Raw genomic sequence first — 20,161 nt, 5'->3', positions numbered from 1 at the left:
TCAGTCAGTTCTTTTAGGAGGAGTTGCTTCAGTGAAAAATCCAACTTCCTCCACCACCTTAAATGGTGTTGAAGCACAACTTTCAAATTCTTCCTCTGACAACCAGTGATCTCACTTTTTGTCGCTGATTCTGGGCTAAATGAATGTCACTTTTGGCCACATCAGAACACACAAAACACCACGTTTTCTTATCACCCTTCTCCCCAGTTGCTTAGCTCAAGAGCTTGGGAACTGCTTTCACATGGGGCTGTATTTTAACATTACCTGTGTTGAAGCACAAGTTCACAGGAGAAGTTGGGGATAAAGCCACACATTGGCTGCCTGCCAGCCCATGAAGCGACAGGTTATGCCCATATCACACAGTGCCAAATGGAGTAATTTCTTAACTCCAGACTGCGAAATCTGACCTTAAATCAGAAGCTGGCTTTAGCCAGGAGTTCCCAAATAGATCTCCTGTACGAACCTTTCTTTTCCTACTTGCTCCCTGGGATTCCCAATACTTTTTGCATACCAGCGCTTCTGCAAGGGGAAAGGGTGCTCTGCTTTGCAGGGTGCTATATGCATTACAGATGAAATCAAGTACAGTCAGGTGAAAACACTGGCCTTGTACAATGCCTGAGTCACTGCTGCACACCATCCCTGGAAAAGTCACTGCTTCAAAGCGGATAGGTAAGCCCAGGACAAAAGAGCAAACAGTATTACGTACTATTGTTGGCGTTGTTTCTTTGGAGCTGTGGTTTCCACTTTTCTTCTACAACAGCTAGAGGTGATCTGGGCTGGCTAGAGGCAATATTGTTCTCGTTGTCAGCTGTGGGGCAAGAGACAGGGATGTGTTAGAAGCACAAGATACTAATGCTTAAAGCACAAAGAAGGGGAAACCATATCCATTGGCTTAGCATTTACACTCACGTCTCCCTTAACTAAGGTGACATCAATCTACTATGCTCTCTGAAGAGCAGGTTTTCAGTGAGATAGCACAGCACAGTCATAACCTTGAAAATTGTCTTTGGACTTATACCCCATCACCTCCCAAAATGCAGCTGAAACGACACTGGCTTTTTCTGTGCATCAGTGACATTGATGCCATCAGCACAGCTTGAGAAATGTCTCTCAGTCAACTAGAGCTGCACACCAGGAGGAATAAGTCATGATGTTGCTTGTGCAGCCTGACTTGTGCCATTTGCTTGCTTTTGAAATGAAAGCAAATGTAACACATTTATCCTTCTTTTGCCCTACTGACTCTCTTTCTGCACTGCAACTGACTTCTCTTTTCTTTACTGCAACTACTTCAATTTCTAAATCAAGTTCAGCTCCTTCGTATCTAAGATCTTATTAGAATCTTCATATACTGTCTTCCCACTGTAGACAGAGGGCCAATCTCCTCTCGGGCTGCCCACTTCTGCCTCAGACTGGAAACAAAAAGAAAAAACAAGTTTTTGGAAGGTGACCAAAACCTGTTCCTCCCTAAGGCTGCAAAGATAGCAGTTCCCCTAGGGGCCTTTGTGTTCATACTCCACTTTCCTTATATGTGACAGCTAAACACTTTGGCTGCCAGCCTTATGGGATTTTTCAGGGAAACACGGTCAAGATCAGTAAATTTTGTGTTGTATTCACATCTTTTCCTCTCCTGTGCCCAAGAGCTTTGTCCCCACCCTGGTGAAGTTTGCCAGTCCTTAATATGTTTCACTATGAAATTGTGCTCTGAAATAGGCTGGGAAGCAACATTAAAGTGTACAATGAAGAGAGGTGAAAGAAGAAGGAGAAATAATAAGAGAGAGATGACTAGGCTGAGTAGAATGATGAAATTAAAAACAAGGAAGACAAAACAAGTCCTTCACTCATCASAGCTGGACTCATCTCACCTAATTTTGGACATCTTTATTAGAGGCACCTCTCTTCAAGGTGGCCCCTTGTGGCTCCTTTTACACTCAGTGGTGCAAAAAAGGCATGTTTAGAGTGTGATTCACTCATCTAGCCAGAACCAGATGACTCTTGTAGTATGAGATCTATCATACTCTGAGCTCACCTGGAAACAATGACTTCTTCTCCACTAATTATAAAGGGAGTCCAAGGTGACCAGCTCAGGTGGCAACATCTATAGCCTAGACACACCAACATGCAGTCAAATGAATCCTGCCCCAGCACTCAGGAGGGCAGAGCATGAACTAGAGGAACACCTTCTTAAGGCATGCATAGGTGCTTTGCTCTGCAGCCCTGGTGTTGGGCAGAGCAGTGGGCATCAGAATGAACAGGAGAGGGCAAAGTTGCTTTCCTTCGTGCATGGCAATGACCTGGGAGAGAAGGGCAAGGGTGCAGAGACAAGCAATGATATGATGAAACTCTAGTGCCCTCTTCCATACAAGCAAGTGCTCTCAAATTTGAGCAGCTCTGCATGCTAACTGCTGGGATGTTCTCAAATCTAGCTGATGAACAGCTGCAAATTGTGCAGTTATTATATCAGGCCATTGCACTGGCTACAGACTGGATCAATACCTAAGAGAGAAAAACACAGAACCAGGACCAGAAACACAGGAAAACACAGAACTGGAGCCCAACCAGGGTGGATTCTGGAACTGCCTGCAGGACTGTACATGCCGAATAACTCAGGGTACAGTGTGGTGGTTGGTTTTTGGGGAGGACTGCCATGCTCAGGACTGCAGTCAGACGCGGGTGTGGAAGAGAAGGGATGAGCTCCAGTGAAGGCCAGCAATCAGCAAACAACACATCTGTTTTCCCCCAGCATTTGCCTAGTCTACTTGCTCTAGAGCTTATGCCACAAGTGGCTTCAACTCCAACATCTGCAGGTAGGCAAAGGAGAATGCTGAGTGCTGGCTACTAACTTTGTTCACAGTTCAGGCCTAACGACATGAAGGCTTCCTCATCTTGGTAGGGGGAAGGGTGGGAGACACCCTCTGTTTTTCCTCCTCCCCACACAACCCTTTATCTATTTTACAATAATAGAGGATTAATTATGTGCAAATATTCATTAGCATTCTATATGGCATTAATGAGATTTGTGCACTTCAGTCTCATCTTTCTTATCAGGCAGTCTATGAACTATACAGATCATGCTTCTTTAATTTCTCTTCATGCCTCCAATCCTTTAATCCAGGTTCAGCCTAGTTGTCCTTCTATTTTTTTAGCTCTAGATTGTAGGAAGGGCATTATATGGTAGCATTTGACTTGAACAAAGTACCTTAAAGGGAGTCAAAGCTGTGTATTGTACAGTATAATTACAGAACAAATTCTTTTGCCTTGTATTCTGCTGTTCTATTTCTGCCTTTCAGCCTCCAATTTACATTCTAATTGCTTCTTCTCATTGTGTAGCTGTTTTATGGAGCTATAATCTCCCCTTATTACCTTTCAGCCTCCAGATTCAGCCCTCTGAATGACTGAAGTGCCAGTATGTCCCTGCTTTTGCTCCTCGAAGCCAGCAGTGCATTCCCTGTCTTCAGTCACTTGTGAGAAGGGCTCAGTCACACGTCACATTTAGTTGGAAAAGATGAACCTTTTGCCTCAAATACAATTGAGCCAAACCGGATTTCTGAACACACTAGCTGAGAGAGAACCGACACGCATGGGCTTGTTGGAGCTCCACATCCCTGTCATGAAACATTCCTTGAGTACAGGCATACGGTCTGGTGCAAACTGCTGCTATGCCAGCGTCCCCAGTATGGGGATCCTCTGCCACCAGTTCTGCTAACTACTGCAAGGCTTCTGCCTCTCAGACTGAAGAGATGTTGTGCTGATGCTGACCGGTGACTACTTCTCGAATATGCAAATCCCCAAGTGCTGACAGGCTAGAAGGTAACAAACTCTGCAACTAGAGTAACTATAAGCCCTATGTAATCTCTACTGCTGCTCTGATTAAGCAAGACTTCCAGAACCGGACACCCACCAAAGCCATCTGTAGTTCTTATGCCTCACCATTTTGTTTTGCCCTCATCCCACAAGACCTGGAAAATAAATAGTGCACAGCTCGCATCAAGTTGCATAGGTTTGGAGGAAAGGCTGACATTTCCTCCAGACGAAGAGGCATAAACACAGTACACAGGCAAGCACCATGTACAGAGACCCCACAGGAAGGGATAGGCTGCTTGTTCACAAGGGGTGGTTTGGGCGACAGGCTGGAGAAAGCATTCTAGGAAGACGTGGACATGTTTGCTGTTGTCATACCAGTGAGACCCTGAGGGAAGTAGCTCAGCAGAACACAGTGATTTACAAACAGACAGAGCAGGGAGAGGTGAGAAAATACAGTTTAACCAGAATAACCCTGAGTGGGAGAGAAGGGATTTACTCATTGATTTAAGTGCATCTCTGCTAACGCTACACACGACACAGATACCTGCTTCCTCCAGCCCTGTTCCGTGTCCAAAGTAACCGAGGTGAGCAAGCCTGGAGGCCACGGGTCATTTGTAAAACAGAGGAGGAAGAAGCTGCAGATAGCACTAGCCTAAAATTCTCAGCAGCTCACACCTTGCCAGTGAACTGCCATTCTTCCCTTTGACACCCTTAGCCTTGGTTCCACCTTTGTAGCTCCTCTCCTCAACAGTGTCACTGGGAGCTGTAACTAAAAATGCTGCATTTCATTACGGGAAACCAGAACAAGGAACAAGGTGGCCAGGATGCAGCTGGAAGGCACGCAGAGATTGCCTTCAACAAATGGCAAGAACAGATCCCAAGACCATGGACTCATGCCAGCCACAATCCCGAGCTGAGCTTCATTGCTCCTCAGTTTACATAAAGTCCAATTACTCCGCATTAACCAGCTTACACTCTAACATAACATAACAACCACAAAGCTCAGCTCATACTGTTTTATAATAAACCACCATAAATGTCTATTCATAATATTATGAAGACGACAAATAAAGTAGCTGCTGAACAACACACGAAACTTGCGCTAACRTTGACCAGTGAGAACTTGACTTGAGGAGCCATCTTCACAGATGAAGAACTCAAATAACACTTTCATTAAAACTAGGACTAAAACATGAAACAAAATATGAACTTCAATTCATTCACTATCACAGAACTGAAAACATGCTTTTCCTTGAGCCACTTGTCCTTCCTTGCCACATTACTCAGGGTCTATTTGTAAAGTGGGTGCAAATGCAAGCACTGAATATACACCTCAACAGAGCACCTGTCTGTTGGAAAATACAGGCCTGTCAAAGGTGAATTAATTTCTAAACCTGTGTCAATTTACTTTAGTTTTCATTCAGGAGAAAAACCAGAAAATTCTGCCAAATTCCCAAACAGCCTGTTTTGGCATTTTTGAATATTCTGAATGCTCTGTTTGAAACAGCTTTTGTTTTGAGATTTAAAAATCTTCTCTTATATACTCACGTAGAAAACAAAAAAGGTGGATTAGAAACAAAGTAATTCAACTGTTACTCCCAGAGTAATATTTTGCAGATAGATTAGAATGAAATGAACACAACTGCTGAAATTGCACCCTTTTTTTGAGAACACACTTCAATCCTTTGCAGAACTCCAGGAAACACAAGCACAAAAAAAGACTTGTGTGGGCAAAGGCTCTGCTGCCCTGCAAGAATTTTTGCTTTGCCTGCTTCTATGAGAACTACCCTTTCTGCAAGAGGAGGGATATTATCTGTTGTAGAAGTGAGTGACCCGTTAATGCCCATGAAATGAGCATTTCTTAGATACCTGTGGATAAAGGGCAGTTTGAAGTGCTCCATGCTAGCGTGGCACATGTTTTTCTGCTCTTCCTATGGAAAGGAATAATATACATGATACACCCTGAGCCTTGCACTGTTGCAGCCACTGCTATGTGCTCCAGGCTTTGAGTATCTTTTTTTTCCTGCAGGTGAAATTACTGGGACTTGGGAAACTGTGAGCACGGGAAGCTCTATTGACACACAACGGGGTCAACATCAGGCATCAGCGCAGAATTTAATTCTCCGCTTTAAGCGAGTCGAAGTGCCCAGCTTACCTGCATGGGACTGCATGTGCTCCAGGAGATTGTTATAAAACTGGAACTGGATTCCACAAGCTCCACAGGTGTAAGGTTCTGTTTGGGAGAAATCAGTTCAGAAGAATTATACAGAGTATGCAGGGAAGCAGCACACGTGCATACTTCAGTTCGTACAGTAGCTGTGCAGTGCCTTAGGGCCCAGTCCTTGTCACCTTGGCCAACTTGGGCACTTCACAGTGGTTTCTTAGAGCTGAACCCTCAGGGTTCAGGCTGGGACTCAGGGAAGTGCTAGGGCACGTGACTGCTTCCTGAATTTGGGTCAAGCATGTAAGCATGTGGTTCACTTTACTCCCATGAGAAGGTCCTAGATGGCAGAGGGACTGCTCACGCACTAAAGTGAAGCACCTGCAGGTGTGTTTGCATGAGTGTGATTGTAGTCAATCTAATGACTCAAGAGGCTATCAGCTGACCAACAACAGGGTTTACTAGCCCACGCCTGTTGCAGGTTTTTTTAAGCATATTCTTGTTCTTTTCAAGCCTCAACACAAAGAAGGTGAATTCATTTTACATCCAGTTCTGTCAAATTCCAGTCTCTGCTGCCTTTTCGGAATAAGACAGGGAGCACTGGGCTGTGAAAAATCCTGTCGCTCGGAAGCTGGGACACAAAGATGTGTCACGTGGGGAGTAAGGTGAACTTTCTGTGGCTGTCAACAAGTGCAGCGAGACTGGGGAATGGCGAGTGCCACTGGGCTCAGCGGTAGCAAGTTGCCAGGGTAAGCAGAGGTGGAGGGGAAGAAGCACAGAAATCAGAGCTGTGCCAGAAGGCCGAGAGCAGAGCAGGAGAGCCATGTTGCCAGAGTAATATGGATGAGCTGGAGTCAGGGAAGAGCTGGGTGCACAACTCCTGTGTGAGTTGAAAGATACACTTAGTTCTAATCTGCCAAGTATACTGAAAAATCTTTTTTTTCCACTGAATTAACTTCATAGTTTATGTTTGCATTTGCTCAGTTTAAACAGTACTAGTTGAGTGCTTTAGCTGACAGACATAATATCAAGCTACAGAGAGATATGTTAACACTGCAGTTTCCTTCTTTACCTCCAGGTATGCCAGCACACTGCCACCATGTATGCTGTGGTGTTGTATTTCGTAACAGCAGAAGGGACAAATGCGAGCATTTGGCATATAAACAATTTTGCATATAAATGCCTGGCGCGCACACACAGCAATTTTTATTGCTACAATATACCAGAAATCTGTATCTACGTTTGAAGGGAAAAACACATTCTGTGTCAATGAAACATAAGAAATCTATTGTGCATATGGAAAAGCGCTAGTATCCAGTGTGGAAGAGCCAAAATACAGGAGAGCACAAGCCTGACTGCTATAATCTGTGAGATGTCTCTATCAGGTAGCAAAGACCAGAATTTATCAGATGGCTACAGGATGTTGAGGCAAAAAACATAAAGAGTTCTAGAATGGTTAATATAAAGTTAATATAACTTATATGCCATAAGGTTAAACACTCCGCTGTGACTTTCCCCTAAAACCTACAGCTCTTTGAAATGATGAAGCCAATTCCAGCTGAAGGGGCTCTGCTCAATGCTTTATTTAACTTGAAGTATTTTCTTGTGATGCTACTGTTGTATTTTGATTCTAGTGGTGAAACTTGGAAATACCATAACTAAATGACTGTGGTTCTAGAGAAGAGCAAGAGATTTAGCAGCTGAGTGGCATATATAGGGATTTCAGGTTGGGAGGGATTAACACATGGACTGGATATTTCTGTTGAAATCATCAGTAGTGAAAAAGTTGTGGTAAAATGCCATAAGAGGTAGAATTCCTCTGTTCAGAGCAAGACATATTTATTTGATTGTTTAGACTCCTTTTGTAATTATCAGAAAGAAACAGACCCCACACAGGTGAAAATCACCACTTTCAGTAAGTATTTCAATATGCCAGATGATTCATGTTACAGACGTGCTTATTTCTCACTGCTGTTTACATGAAGGGAGTCTAAACCACTCATTTGGATGAAGAGGTCTCAAACTAAGTGAGATAAATCCCACTTCAGTGTCAAAATTAATATTTGATTAATCTACCTAAAGGAAGTCACCTTCAAAGAGCCTGCTGTAGGCTCTTAGCAGGGCCAGAAGATCTCTGGTGCCCATAGCCAGAGCCGCTGACAGAGTTACCAGTTCCCATTCTTTGACCCATTGCTCTACTGGAGACTCCTGCCCCTACAACTGAACTGGGAGAACAGAACATGCTACACATCTCTGGTGCTTCAGAAAGTCCAGCATTTGGAGATGGCGAACCTTGGTTCCCTGGGATACTTTCAGATCTCAGTGTGCCATTTAATATAAGTGGGAGCATGCAGCCCCTTCTGCCATCTCTGCCTGTAGTAACCTCGGGCAGAGAAGGAATGACAGAGCGCTGTATCCTTCACTGCTGAAGTCTGAGGACTCTCTTCTCTGCTCCCAGACAAGTACGCAAACTCCACGATTCCCCTAAACACAAGTTTCCAAGAAGCCACCAGCATAATCCTTTCCCTAACCTCATTTACAGGGCACCTCTCTGGGAAGTGCAATTGCTCACATATATCCAGCACCCTCCACACAGCATGTTTCTCACATTTATAGTAAAACAGAAGAGAAAAGTATCCTCACTGCTCCTTCTCAGGCCATTTTGTCTCACTGAGCTGCTTTATCTTCCTCCTGTTTTATTCTCAGCTATTCTGCTATCATAAAGCTGTGCCTCCTTTCTTCTAGCCTCTCCCCTTGCCTGTTTTCCCTTCACTCCCTTCCATCTATCTCTGCTGGGCTCTCTCCATCCCAATCCAACATGTTGGGTCTATCAGGGTCTCCACAGCCCTTTGCCTCCAACTCTTCCCTCTGCCACTACAACGTACCGCGTCTCCAGTGCACTCTGTGAAAGGCCTCTCATTTGTGATTCTTTTCAGAAAAATCCTGTTCATTTTTAACCTGTCTCCAAAAGCTTCCCCTTCTGCCTTGCTACAGAAACATCCAGCCCTGGAAACAAAAGCAACTTCTCTATGTGCTTGGCTCTTGTTCTCACCTCTCTGGCCCAACCAAATGCTGGCCATAACTATGGGTCCACCTAATAAAGTGGGCTGGAAAAAAGATGTTTTCTTGTTCACAGTTTTTATGGTGTTTTTTTTTTTCTTTTTTGGTCATAAAGTAGGTCCACCATTGCAGGATGGTATCTAAAAATAGTTCACCTAAATGAAATAAATTTGAAGTATTTTTCTTTTAAAATATACAACAAATCACAAGTGAAAAGTGCATTCAAAAACTAACTTCTCATTCTAAAAAAGTTTAAACATGTTCTAAATACTTCCTCCCAATATTTTACAACAAAGATTCATATAAGTCTGTGGTTTGCCACAAAAGAAAATAAGTTAAGTTAAAATCAGGGTAAAATTTAAATTCATCAAACAATTCAAAAGTGTTGCTTGGGGAGGAAGGGAGAGATGCCTGGGGAAGATGTGCAGAGTCCCTTTGGGAATGAACTCACTTTATCTCCCAGTGCTTTCTTGACCCTCACACTTCTCAGATTCCAACCTCTAAGTCCCTTATGCTCAACAGTGCAGAGAGCTGGGAATAGTTAGGCCAAGCTGGAAAGAGGGTGGGAGGCATTCAGAGCTAAAAAAGGAAGGGAGAGAGGTCTGAAAGATGGAGAGAAGAAAGGGGGACTCCGTGCTTGAAGCCAGACAAAAAGTCACAACTGGAAGAGAATTGCTCATCTGGGCTTGCACTCACAGCAAGTAAATCCTCCCTTCATTTGATTTCTGCTTGCAACCCAAAGGTAGAATTAACTGGAAAATCTATTTGACAAAAAAACTCTCAACACCCCTCTGAGCCATGCTTGTGCTCCTTTCTCCTCCCTTGGAGCACAGCCCCTTTCATGCCACTGCGGCACCTCTGCTTTTCCCTTCTCTAGAGGGAATTTTGGCTTTCCTCTTCCTTGCTCAGACTGAGTTTTACAGCATCCAGAGAGGATCTGTTCTCCAGCAAGTGGTTTGAACGCAGCCAGATGCCCACAGATCCCCCCATGACAGCGGTCCATGCCCAGAGTGCTTAAGACCAATGTACTCTCTAGAGGGATTTAGACCAATCTCTCTCCTACGCAATGGAATAAAGCACTTGAAAAAAAGGATTTTCAGATACAGTCAATGTGCCCATCCTGCTTCACTGCTTCCAGAAAGCCATGGTGCAATCGTGTGCCTGAACCTCCACCCGGCTTCCCCAGCACAGCACACCACTCCTCCTTTGAGGACATTTCTTTTCAACCTCCCATGGCTTTTCTGATCCTCTGTTCCTGGACTTTTCCTGTCCCACTATTGCTCTTATAACATTTAAATGTTAGTTCTAGCATATGAGGTAAGAAATATTAGTTCTCTAAGGCTTCTCTTCTGTAATAACCCTTCAAATAAACTAAGCCATCTATTCATACAAGAAAGACTCCTGCCACTGAGGCAATGTACAGTGTATAAATAGGCCAGATGTGCCCTCACACATCTCCTCACACGAAAGATGAGCTGAGCAGGGGCCTCTGGGAACTGTTTCCAGAAAAGCATATCTGCTATCACATCACCACTCCCCTGGTCCGATGGGGCATATATGCCAGAATGGGTTCACACACCCCATCACAGCCAGGACCTGAACCTTTCCTTTCCATCTCTGCTTTGTCAGTGGAGGTGTAAGGAAAGCTATGACCCACCTGCACTGCCCACACCAAGCCCCCAGGAAGAACAGCTCTGCTCTGCAACAGCCCCAAATGGTTTTGGTGGCTAAAACAGGCCTTACATATGAACAAAGCAGGAACACCAGTTAGGCAGGCAGCTGAGAAACAGCTCAGAGATTTCTGAACTCCAGCAGGACTTCCCAGGAAGTCTGTTACACACTGCTGGGCTGCATGGACTAAAGAAACCTTCTCCCTTCCTCGTTAACCTCATTCCTTTCATCACTTCTCAGGAACCAATTCCTCTTTCTGCTCCACATCTGAGAGGGCCAGGAATTGTGGCAGAAACAATCGTACCCCCTTTCAATGAGAGGGGCAGCCATTCACCTGATGTGCTCAGACAGGCTCCTGGATCTAACTTGGAGCCATCTGTCTCTTACCAATACCTGTTGCTGTGAACTTTCTAGCTCCATTCCCTTAGCATGGGCTTGGGAGCAGGATGTTCTTCTTTCTCCAAGCCACCTCCCCATTTGCATTCTCGCAGGCAGCTGGCAGCTGCTAACCATGTGCTGTTGCCAGCTGCTCTCTGGCTGTGCACTTGGTTTGCTCAGGGTGTGAGTTGGGACTCTGGTTCACATCTGTAACAACAGCTCCCAGAGCCCCACAAGCCCTCCTGGGCTGCTCTAGGGTGATGGGCTACAAACAGGGCAAACACTACTGAGGGCACGGAGGGCTTGGTGAGGGGGCAAGCTCTCTCTACCTCCAGGACATCTCCCTGGTGGCTTCCCCTCTCCGCCTCCCAAAGTCATGGCATTTCTACCCCTGTGCCAGAACAGCACAACACCAGTCCTGGATCTGAGGGGCTTACGCCAGCAATATGAATTCAGCAAATCCTGCATGAGAAAGCTGTACCTGTGCTGCTACTCTGTGTACCCAGAGAGCCCCCCACCTCTCAACCCCAAGACCACTATAATTCTCAGTAGACTCGCAGTAGCTGCCACACTCACAGATCTCCAGAGCTCCATCAACTGCTACAGCTAGGGCTAAAAAGCAACTATAATTCTCCAAAGACTGGAGCTGGGCAGGACCTGTCAGTCCCCGGACCAGGGAACTCCAGATGACAGGGCAGTTAGATCTCATTTGGCACAGACATGTAATGTCCTATCCCTTCTGTCTAGGTCCTTCTTTCCCTGCTCTCAAGAGGGGGCTGCTGATCTCTGACCCTTGGACACTCCCCGCTTGGCCTCACGCACAGGCCATTCCCCTTAGCAGTCTCTCAGATTCACCATCTACCTGCCTTTCAGACTAACGGCCAGGGGCTCCGTGGTCTCAGCCCGTCACATGTCATTTGGTGACACTCAATACCTCTTAAGTCATTCTAACAAATAAGAGTTTCCTGCCCTGCTCAAAGGCCTGGATTAACCTTTCTGACTCCACACAACCTTCCTCCACACTTGTCTCTCAAGGGATTGGAGATAAACTCACCAGGCTGCACCACTGCATGAGGAATTGGCTTTCTTTTCCCTTGTTTCCACAGCTTGCTCCTTCTAGCTGCTGTTCAACATAAAGCAGCTGGGTGATGGGAGGGAGGGGGTGAAACAAGCCCAAAGTTCACCTTTACACAACCACAAAAGGTAGCACTACATCAGAGCACTTCCCCTTCACAGACTGAAATTCCAACCTTTGGTTGATTTTGCTTTGATGGCTAGGCTGTGACCCGTGCATAAGATCCTGCAGTTCACATACGGCAGACTGTGGCCTCGCTACTACCAAACTAAAAAATAWCCAGGTTCACAAATAAGCCCACCCCCCCCCCAAAAAAAAACGTCCTGCAATGCTGACCACTCAACATCTACCACAGCATTCTCACACATCACTAAATGGCACAGAAGATGAGACTGCTGGGCTGCTATTGCTCCCCTAGACACCTTTGGAAAGCAACCCTTTCACACAGCACAGACCAAAGCCATCAAGCTGGGGAAGCAATCAAAGATGCTGGTCAAAGCAGTATTTTCTGCAGGACTTGGGCTACTGCTGGAGCTCTCCCATGGGTTCATGTTAGGCCACAGCTACGATGCACTTTACTGCAGAAGTCAGGGAAACTGGAGAGCCTGCGCAGCAGCAGCAGATCGGCTCTACTTGATCCCTGAAACATGTTGCTGAGCAGGGAGTCTTGCAGAGTAAGGCTTTGGGCATCTCCTATCCTCCATGCTCTGCCCCTTCTCACACACAGCTGAGCTGCTCGCAGGGGACTGTTGCAGAAGGCATGAAAATAGGCTCTGAATCTTCACAAAAGAGTAGGCAGATCATGAACTGGACCCTCAGAGAGCGCAGGCTGTCACACTAGCCCTGTAGTCTCCTTGGCTCTGTTATTGCTACATGTTCAGAAGCTTTCTGCAAGACAGCAAGCCTGTAGCCTAAATTTGGCAGCAGAAAGTCTGTTCATGAAATGGCAAGTGTTGCGTGGGCCGGTCCTGTCCACATGCCACCAGAGAAGGCAGGGAGAGTATACAATAATGAACATATGACAGGTGCCTGGCTGCACAGAGCCTACGCTGGTGCCCCACTATCCTTCCACCCACCATCTCCCACCTCCTTCTTCCTCTGATTTCTTCTTCCTCTGTGACTGTCCCCTTCCACTCAGCACACTGCACGGACCCAGCAGGCTTTTCTCCTGATCTGGGGAGCTGTTGCTGCGCCACCCCTTTTTCACTGCCTGACAGCAATTCACTTATTGCCTCAACTCTTCCTCACTGGAAGAGGAAGACAGAGCAAAGACAGAATCGAGGGGGTTGTTGCAGAACATAGCAGCCTCTTCCATCCTGCAGCCAGTGTTAAGTCCAAAGAGCAGTCACCTCAGCACCTGTGACTTTACAGAAAAGGCAGTTGGGATGTGGAGAGGACACTGGGCAAGGCTGCCAAAGAGGCAGAGACACAGCCTGGCCAGCAGCACCTCTATAAGGTTAAAACAAGAGCAAACTACTAGAGATCTCTAGTTTCCCAGATCCCCGCATGCTCCGGCACACATGACAGCAGGCCAAGGCTGTGACAAGCAGAGCCCCAGTGCTCTGCGATGGCCACCTCTGAAGTGCCAAAGCTACTCTCCAGCAACATGTGGATCCTACTGCACCAGGAGCCTAACTCCATAGAGCTCTTCTGGGGCAAAATATTTGGAAAATTGGAATGAGCAGGAAATTAACCCAAACATGTCCTGTCTGCCAGCAGAAAAGGAGTAGAGTTTGACTCTCATTTCTGAGTTTTCCAAGAAGCGGGTGCATACTGCAGAGTGCAAACAAATGATCTGCAAGCGAGCAGTGCCAGGGGACTGCAAACACCAATCGCAGGGTCTTTCCAACAGACTCACAAGTTCAGTTAGAAACTCAAGCACTGTAGCATCCCCATGCAAGGGCATTTCATTCTCCTACCCAGCACTGAAGAGCTCTCTGCTCCAAAACCAAGAGGGTACACTGGATGTTGGCTGGTAGGCACAAAACAGTATCCTTCCCCAGGAAGACTCTTCTTTTCACCCCTCTCCACTCTGAACAAGGCATGCTATCTTGGGTCGCCCTGACTAGTTGGCCAAGTGCTCTCTGACACCATTATAGAACCTTAGAGCACCAGCAGTTGTTGAATACCCTTAAATCTCTTGAGCCACGTGGAACTCACATTCACAGTCAGTTGCAGAATTTAAAACATCTTTCCCCAGGGCTATTATTAGACACTTTTATTAGTGCTTTCAGTATATATATCTGCAGTGAACAAAGCTCCAGAGTAAGAGAGCAGGCTGTATAAGCCAACATTAAAAAAAAACAGCATTTGTGCTCAGGTTAAATAAATCACCCTAATTCCCATGTTAACTCACATTGCCACATCTAAGCCAGAGAAAAGAGCAGAACTCAGTTTGGGGCCAAGAGTGAATATGAGTCAAGAGCTTTTAATAGAAAGTGTTCTGCCATTTAACAGAAAATGCCCTGAGCTCACTGTGAACGAGTTAAATCCAGCAGCCAACTGAACAACCGATGTCAGTGAAGGGAGGCAGTGCCCCCAGGCAGCGCTCTCCTCCACAGAGAACACCCACATTTCAATACTTCCATCCACATTTTGATGAAAAACAAATGCAAAAGAACTGTCAGGAAATCTTCTCAACATTTTCTCTCCGTTTCCATTAGCTAGAGTCACTGTATCTTCACATACCTTTGACCCAAACTGATGAAACAATACTTTTCAAATCAGTAGCAGTCTCTTAGAAAAATGCTATCACACACAACAAAATAAGTGGAAGTTTCTTCTATCATCTTCTATCAGTGGAAGAGCTTCTATCATTTCCACCCATCTCAAACAGTAAAAGGTGCTATGAAGCATCCTTTAAAAAGGGGAGCCCCAAACACACAGTTCTTAAATTTGTTGGCACTGAATTTGATTTCTGTTCCCATGTGAACATTCATGTTCCAAATGAAAATTTGATTTATTTCTCAGATTTGTAAATGGGGAAAAAAAACAAGTGTTCTCTCCCATCGTGGCCATGTTCAGGGCACACCACCCCAAAGCGTCCAGGCACTCAGGGCTGATTCACGCTAAGCGATAGATTGTGAGCTTGGCACAGGTAGTATCACCCCCAAAAAGCAGACACAAGCCGAGCAGTAGCAAATCAGATAATAAGATAAAGGAAGAAGTTCCACCTATTAGAAACATCAGGGACACGGGCCAATATCTCAGTGGAGACCACCTGCCTCAGGCCATTACAAACCTGCTCTCGTGCATTTGCTCATCACCATGCCCTGGGCTTCCATTTCTCATCTGCAGACTTAAGCCAAAGGGAATTGTCTCTGGGAAGTTTAGTGAGTTCAGCCATCAGAACAAGTGTTCCCATGTATAAGTGCAACTCAAACATGGGTTTTCAGTCTTCAAACCTTAGTCTTTCAGAATAGGTATTACTGGCATATTTCACAAAACTTAACTCCCAAAAGGCTGCGAGTCCAAGTGGTTTAGCAGCCACATACTGCACTTAAACACCCTGAATGATTTCTGTCACCTTTTAACCTGAAACCAGAGCTACGAAAGCGAGGCATTTTATTCTTTGACATCTGGACTCATAATGAAAAACATTTATTCATGAAAAATGCTAACAGGGCAGGCCAGCAAGGCTGCAGGGTGGAAGTCCCCGCCTATGCGCACCACAGACATCCAACACACTTACTTTGTAAAAGCGGGAAAGGATTTGAAATCAGGGGACTTGCGGTTTCTGCAAAAAAGAAAGAGATTTAAATATTGAGACTGGCAGAGACCTTGCTGCATGCTACACAGCTCTGCCTATCTGCTCACTTATCCTTATGCTTACTCTGCACTTCCAGATTTAACTGTGGCAGGACGGGGCTGGCCATTTATAGCAAATTTCTACGCGTCCAGCTGGGAATTCTCTCTCAGCATCTTGCCAAGTTTCTCATGACTGGGAATCTGCTTCTTACCTTCCCATTTTGAAATGTCCACAGATTTTTTCTAACATATACCCTATACTACAGTAGTGGGAACAGTCAAGTGGTGAGGACCAGCAAAAGAAAAGCTGTGGTGGGGGGAAGGGGCCCTTTACAAATGCTCTTGTTGGGGCCCCAGGTGCAAATTCCCTGATAGACCGTGCACCTTCCTCAAACTCCCTGGGTGCCTGGAAGGCTGGGAAGGAAAAACAGGGTGTTTTTAACCTCACTGAATGAAGTGGCAAAGGAAACTGTTCCTAAGCGGTACATGTTACTTCAGGGTGAGAATACACATTTTCTGTTGAGCACAGAACACTGCAAATTGTCTTATCTTTGAGACGTGACTAGAAGGAATAGAAACCCTGGATTCTCAACTGGCCCTTGGTCAACCCCCAGGGGCTATTTGCACTCCACGCCATAGTGGACTGGAAAAGCAGCAGTAAATCTGAGCACTTCAGACTGCCCTGGGCAGTTTCCTACAGTTGCAGGTGAGATCCCTTAGTGTCAAACCCATGTGGAGGGGAAGAAACCATTACAGTGTTAATTATTCAGTCAACAGTTCAGTGCATTTATGAAATGGTCCCAGATGCAAAGTTCTAAATTGATGCATCAGTGAAAGAGGCTCTCAGGGTTGACAAGCCTGTACTGGTTTGTTTGGAAGGAAAACTTAACTGGGTCTTTCTTGTCAACCTCAGAGGTCAAGCATGGTGAGGCTTTGCGCTAAATATTTCAGTGGGACAAGAACCTGTGCTGCCAAAGAGGGCTTCAGCTGGCAGGGCCAGCTTGTAACGAATGGAAATGAAGGCATGGATGATGCTAGGCAAAGACATGAACAGACAGTGCTATGGAAAGGTTATGCATGGAAGGCACTAGCAGGATACAGAATGCTGCCAATTGCTTAACACATCTGTATTACCTGCTGAGGCACTATGAGTGCCACTTACAGCTGATTAAGTCTGTATCACTGAAATAGGTTCCTAAGCTGGTCCTACTGAGCAGTTGAATAGGGCAGATTCCTGTAGGCGCCACTCTCTTACTATTTGTGCTCTCTTCCTCTGCTTTGGGAAGCATTGCACATATTCAGTGAACACATGGATGCTCACTAGCCGGTCCTACAGCTTCAGTCTTAAAGGGCTCTCTCAGCATCCAGAAGCAAGTAAGCTTTTGAAGGTCAAAAAGCAACATTTTATCCTCCACCCAAAAGTGAACCTGACCTGGAAGGACAGTAGAGGCATACATCATTTAATAAATCCCAACATATTCTCAAGACCAGACTTGGCATGAGTCACATTGTTTTCCAGCCAGTAGTGTTAATGTAATCTCACCTTTATGTTAACTCCCTATACAAATGAAAAATGTTCTCAATCTGCAATATGAGTTCAGGCCACTCACTAAACATTAATACTACAGTATTTTAAGCCAAGAAAGACTGCTGGGAATCTTCTGGTCCTTATATTACAGGCCATTATGTTATCCATGCACTGTACTGTCCCTGTGCCTTAGCACAGTCAATTCTACCAAAGCCACCTATACTCTGAGAAAAGTCGCGAAAGTGTCATAGTTTGCCTCCCGATAATTCAGCTTGTTCTGGGGTTTTGCTAATCTTTCATTCCACAGATTCTCCAAGCAAGACAGAAACATGAGTTCACCTTTTTTGCCCACACCCTGGTCTATCAGTGGCCCTTTCTTCTACGTCCTGTCCAGCCCTAGCACGGCACAGTATCTATGCTTGAAGACTAGAATTCAAACTTTGTATCGCTGGCTGCTTGTTCACCATTTTGCTGACTGTTCACACTGCTGCCTCAATGTCTTTCATATTTATTGTCTTGATGTCCCTTCCAATGAGCTGGTGTCCCAGAGCTCTTGAGGAATTGGCAGGTTTTCATCCACAGAGACTTGCTGCTGAGTGGTTATTTTAATACAGATATTTTTCCTCCTGTCTACAAATAACCTGTTCAACATGACAAGTCTGGAACAACTTAAACGAACGTGGCACCAGAAATGAATAGTTCACTCCTGGAAACCTTGATTCCATGCAAATACCCAGTGGACCCACAGAGGCATATTTATGTGATGGAGCAAAGTGACTCTTCCTGGCTGAGGTCTCTTCCCCACATTACTCTTCTGTTAATTCCGAGAACTGCAGTTTGGCGGTAATCTTTAATCTGGGCATATCATTTTTTAGGCTATTTTTAAAAAAGGCAGTTCCATGCACAGGTAATTGTGTTGCCCCATAGTGAGCAGTACCTGTGCTCTGCACAGTTTAGTTAAGACAACATGGGAGCTCCCCTAATGAAGAACCCCCCTTCCTCACTCCTCAAACTCAGCCATTTGAAGGCTTGGACCCAGTGCCTCTCCAAATCAGAGGAAAGACAGCAGTAGCAGGCTCTTAAGAGTCACGAACCAGCCACCAAATGACAAAGAGATTTACCAAAAGATGAATCCATGCACTTGAATGGAATTTATATTTTGCGCTTCAGTCCAGCTGACATAACCTGCAAGACAACTGGGTGCATCTCAGGAGGCAGAGGCTTTGGGAGTTGGCTGTGCTAACGCCAGACTGCAATCAACAATCAAGAATTTTTATGCCTTGAGTATTAAAGTGACACTTACCCACCAAAGTTTCTAGCTTAAAAGTCACATATCTTCCCAAGAGGAAATCCAGTCAGACAGGCTGTATGATCACTGGACTACAGAGAAAGACTGTAAGAGGATGTATGGCCAATAGCAGAATAAAGGAAGATCCCAGTGTTATTAACACACCTGGCTGCCTCCACCTTTATGTGTACCACGATTTCCTGCACTTTCAGTGCAAAGCTGCTTTTTTTGACCGGCTGGCAGCTAGAGGACCTGAACATTCTTACTCTGTAGCAAGAGTATCCATCTGCTCACGTCCCATTAGCACACAGTAATGTTGACAATAGTCCCAACATAATCACGTGGTTTCCTTCATCCCAAAAGTCAGGCAAAAGCTACTGCTGGGTGTCTTCACTTGGCTTTTTCATCTTGGTCATATTATGGGACTTGGAATCAGGACATGATAGGGAACTAAACTCCTGTCTTTGCAACAGAGTGACACAGGGGGCTCAAGCAGACGTCATGTCTGCTTCCATCACCACCCAGCGCAGCCTCAGAAGAGATTTAAACCATGAGTTTAACACTGATTTACACTATGCCTTTTTGCCACTTGTGATAAAACTAAAGGTCAGCTCTGCTCAGCTGCTAAGCAAGAAAGAAACACTATCCATCTATTTCTATTTAAGGGATTACACAGTTTAACACTAAGAATTTTTTTTTTTTTATATGGCAAGTGGTGAATGAGATGTTTCTAATTATCCTTCCACTTGAAATAGTGCCATGTTGCAGTTGGATGGGAATCAGTATCCATAATATACTAAAGAGCACCTTACAATGCATTTCCATTAGCTAAATATAACTCTCTTAAGTGTGCTGCATATATAGGAAAATTAAGAACATTATTGAAAAAGTTTTGCGTTTAGAACTGAATCACTGAAAAAAAAATATAGCATGTAAGATCGGGAAATGACTGTTTATGGACCTGCTTCTGAAAATCCCACTAAGCACATACTTAAAATTTGACCCTAGGCCCTTTCTATTTTGAGAACTGGCACTTCTCATTCTTTTCCCAAATTTTTTTACTTCTAAATTGAAAGAAGGAAATTAACTTTTTTTATTCTTGTCTCAATCTGTTCCTCAACTTTACATGAACTCATTCAAAAAAGAAGATACTTTCCTTGCCCTTCTACCCAATCTGAAATAAACACTGCTGAAAAGAAAAGCTTTTCTGCATAACATGAATGAAAAGCACTGATATTTTAAAAACTGTAAATGCCAAAATCTGTTCCACTGGACATCTCTAAATAAGAGTTACCTGATTCAGCAGATGAAACTCAGACATATTTATATAGCTTACACCAACCTCAAAAACTAAAAATATTTCCCAATTCTCTGTATAATTTTAAATATTGTATCTTTCACATTATTAACTTCTAGCAAATTTAGACATCAACAAATATTGTCAGCTTCAGT

At 44.8% G+C, this 20,161-nt stretch overlaps 1 protein-coding gene across 1 annotated transcript in view; it reads right to left on the bottom strand.

The window, feature by feature from the left end:
- The window catches only part of ZNF618 (zinc finger protein 618), a 171,743-nt gene that overhangs the window by 7,643 nt on the left and 143,939 nt on the right, over positions 1–20,161 (bottom strand). The window contains exons 15-17 of the mRNA XM_026059668.1: positions 15,838–15,882; positions 5,957–6,034; positions 707–808 (exon numbers count right to left, since the gene is read on the bottom strand). Of these exons, the coding sequence (XP_025915453.1) occupies positions 707–808; positions 5,957–6,034; positions 15,838–15,882 (225 nt within the window). The remainder of the gene's footprint in view (positions 1–706; positions 809–5,956; positions 6,035–15,837; positions 15,883–20,161) is intronic.

This window comes from Apteryx rowi, unplaced genomic scaffold, assembly GCF_003343035.1.
Source record: "Apteryx rowi isolate R43461 unplaced genomic scaffold, aptRow1 scaffold_16, whole genome shotgun sequence".
Taxonomy (NCBI): domain Eukaryota; kingdom Metazoa; phylum Chordata; class Aves; order Apterygiformes; family Apterygidae; genus Apteryx; species Apteryx rowi.
This window is presented reverse-complemented; position numbering and strand designations above follow the sequence as displayed.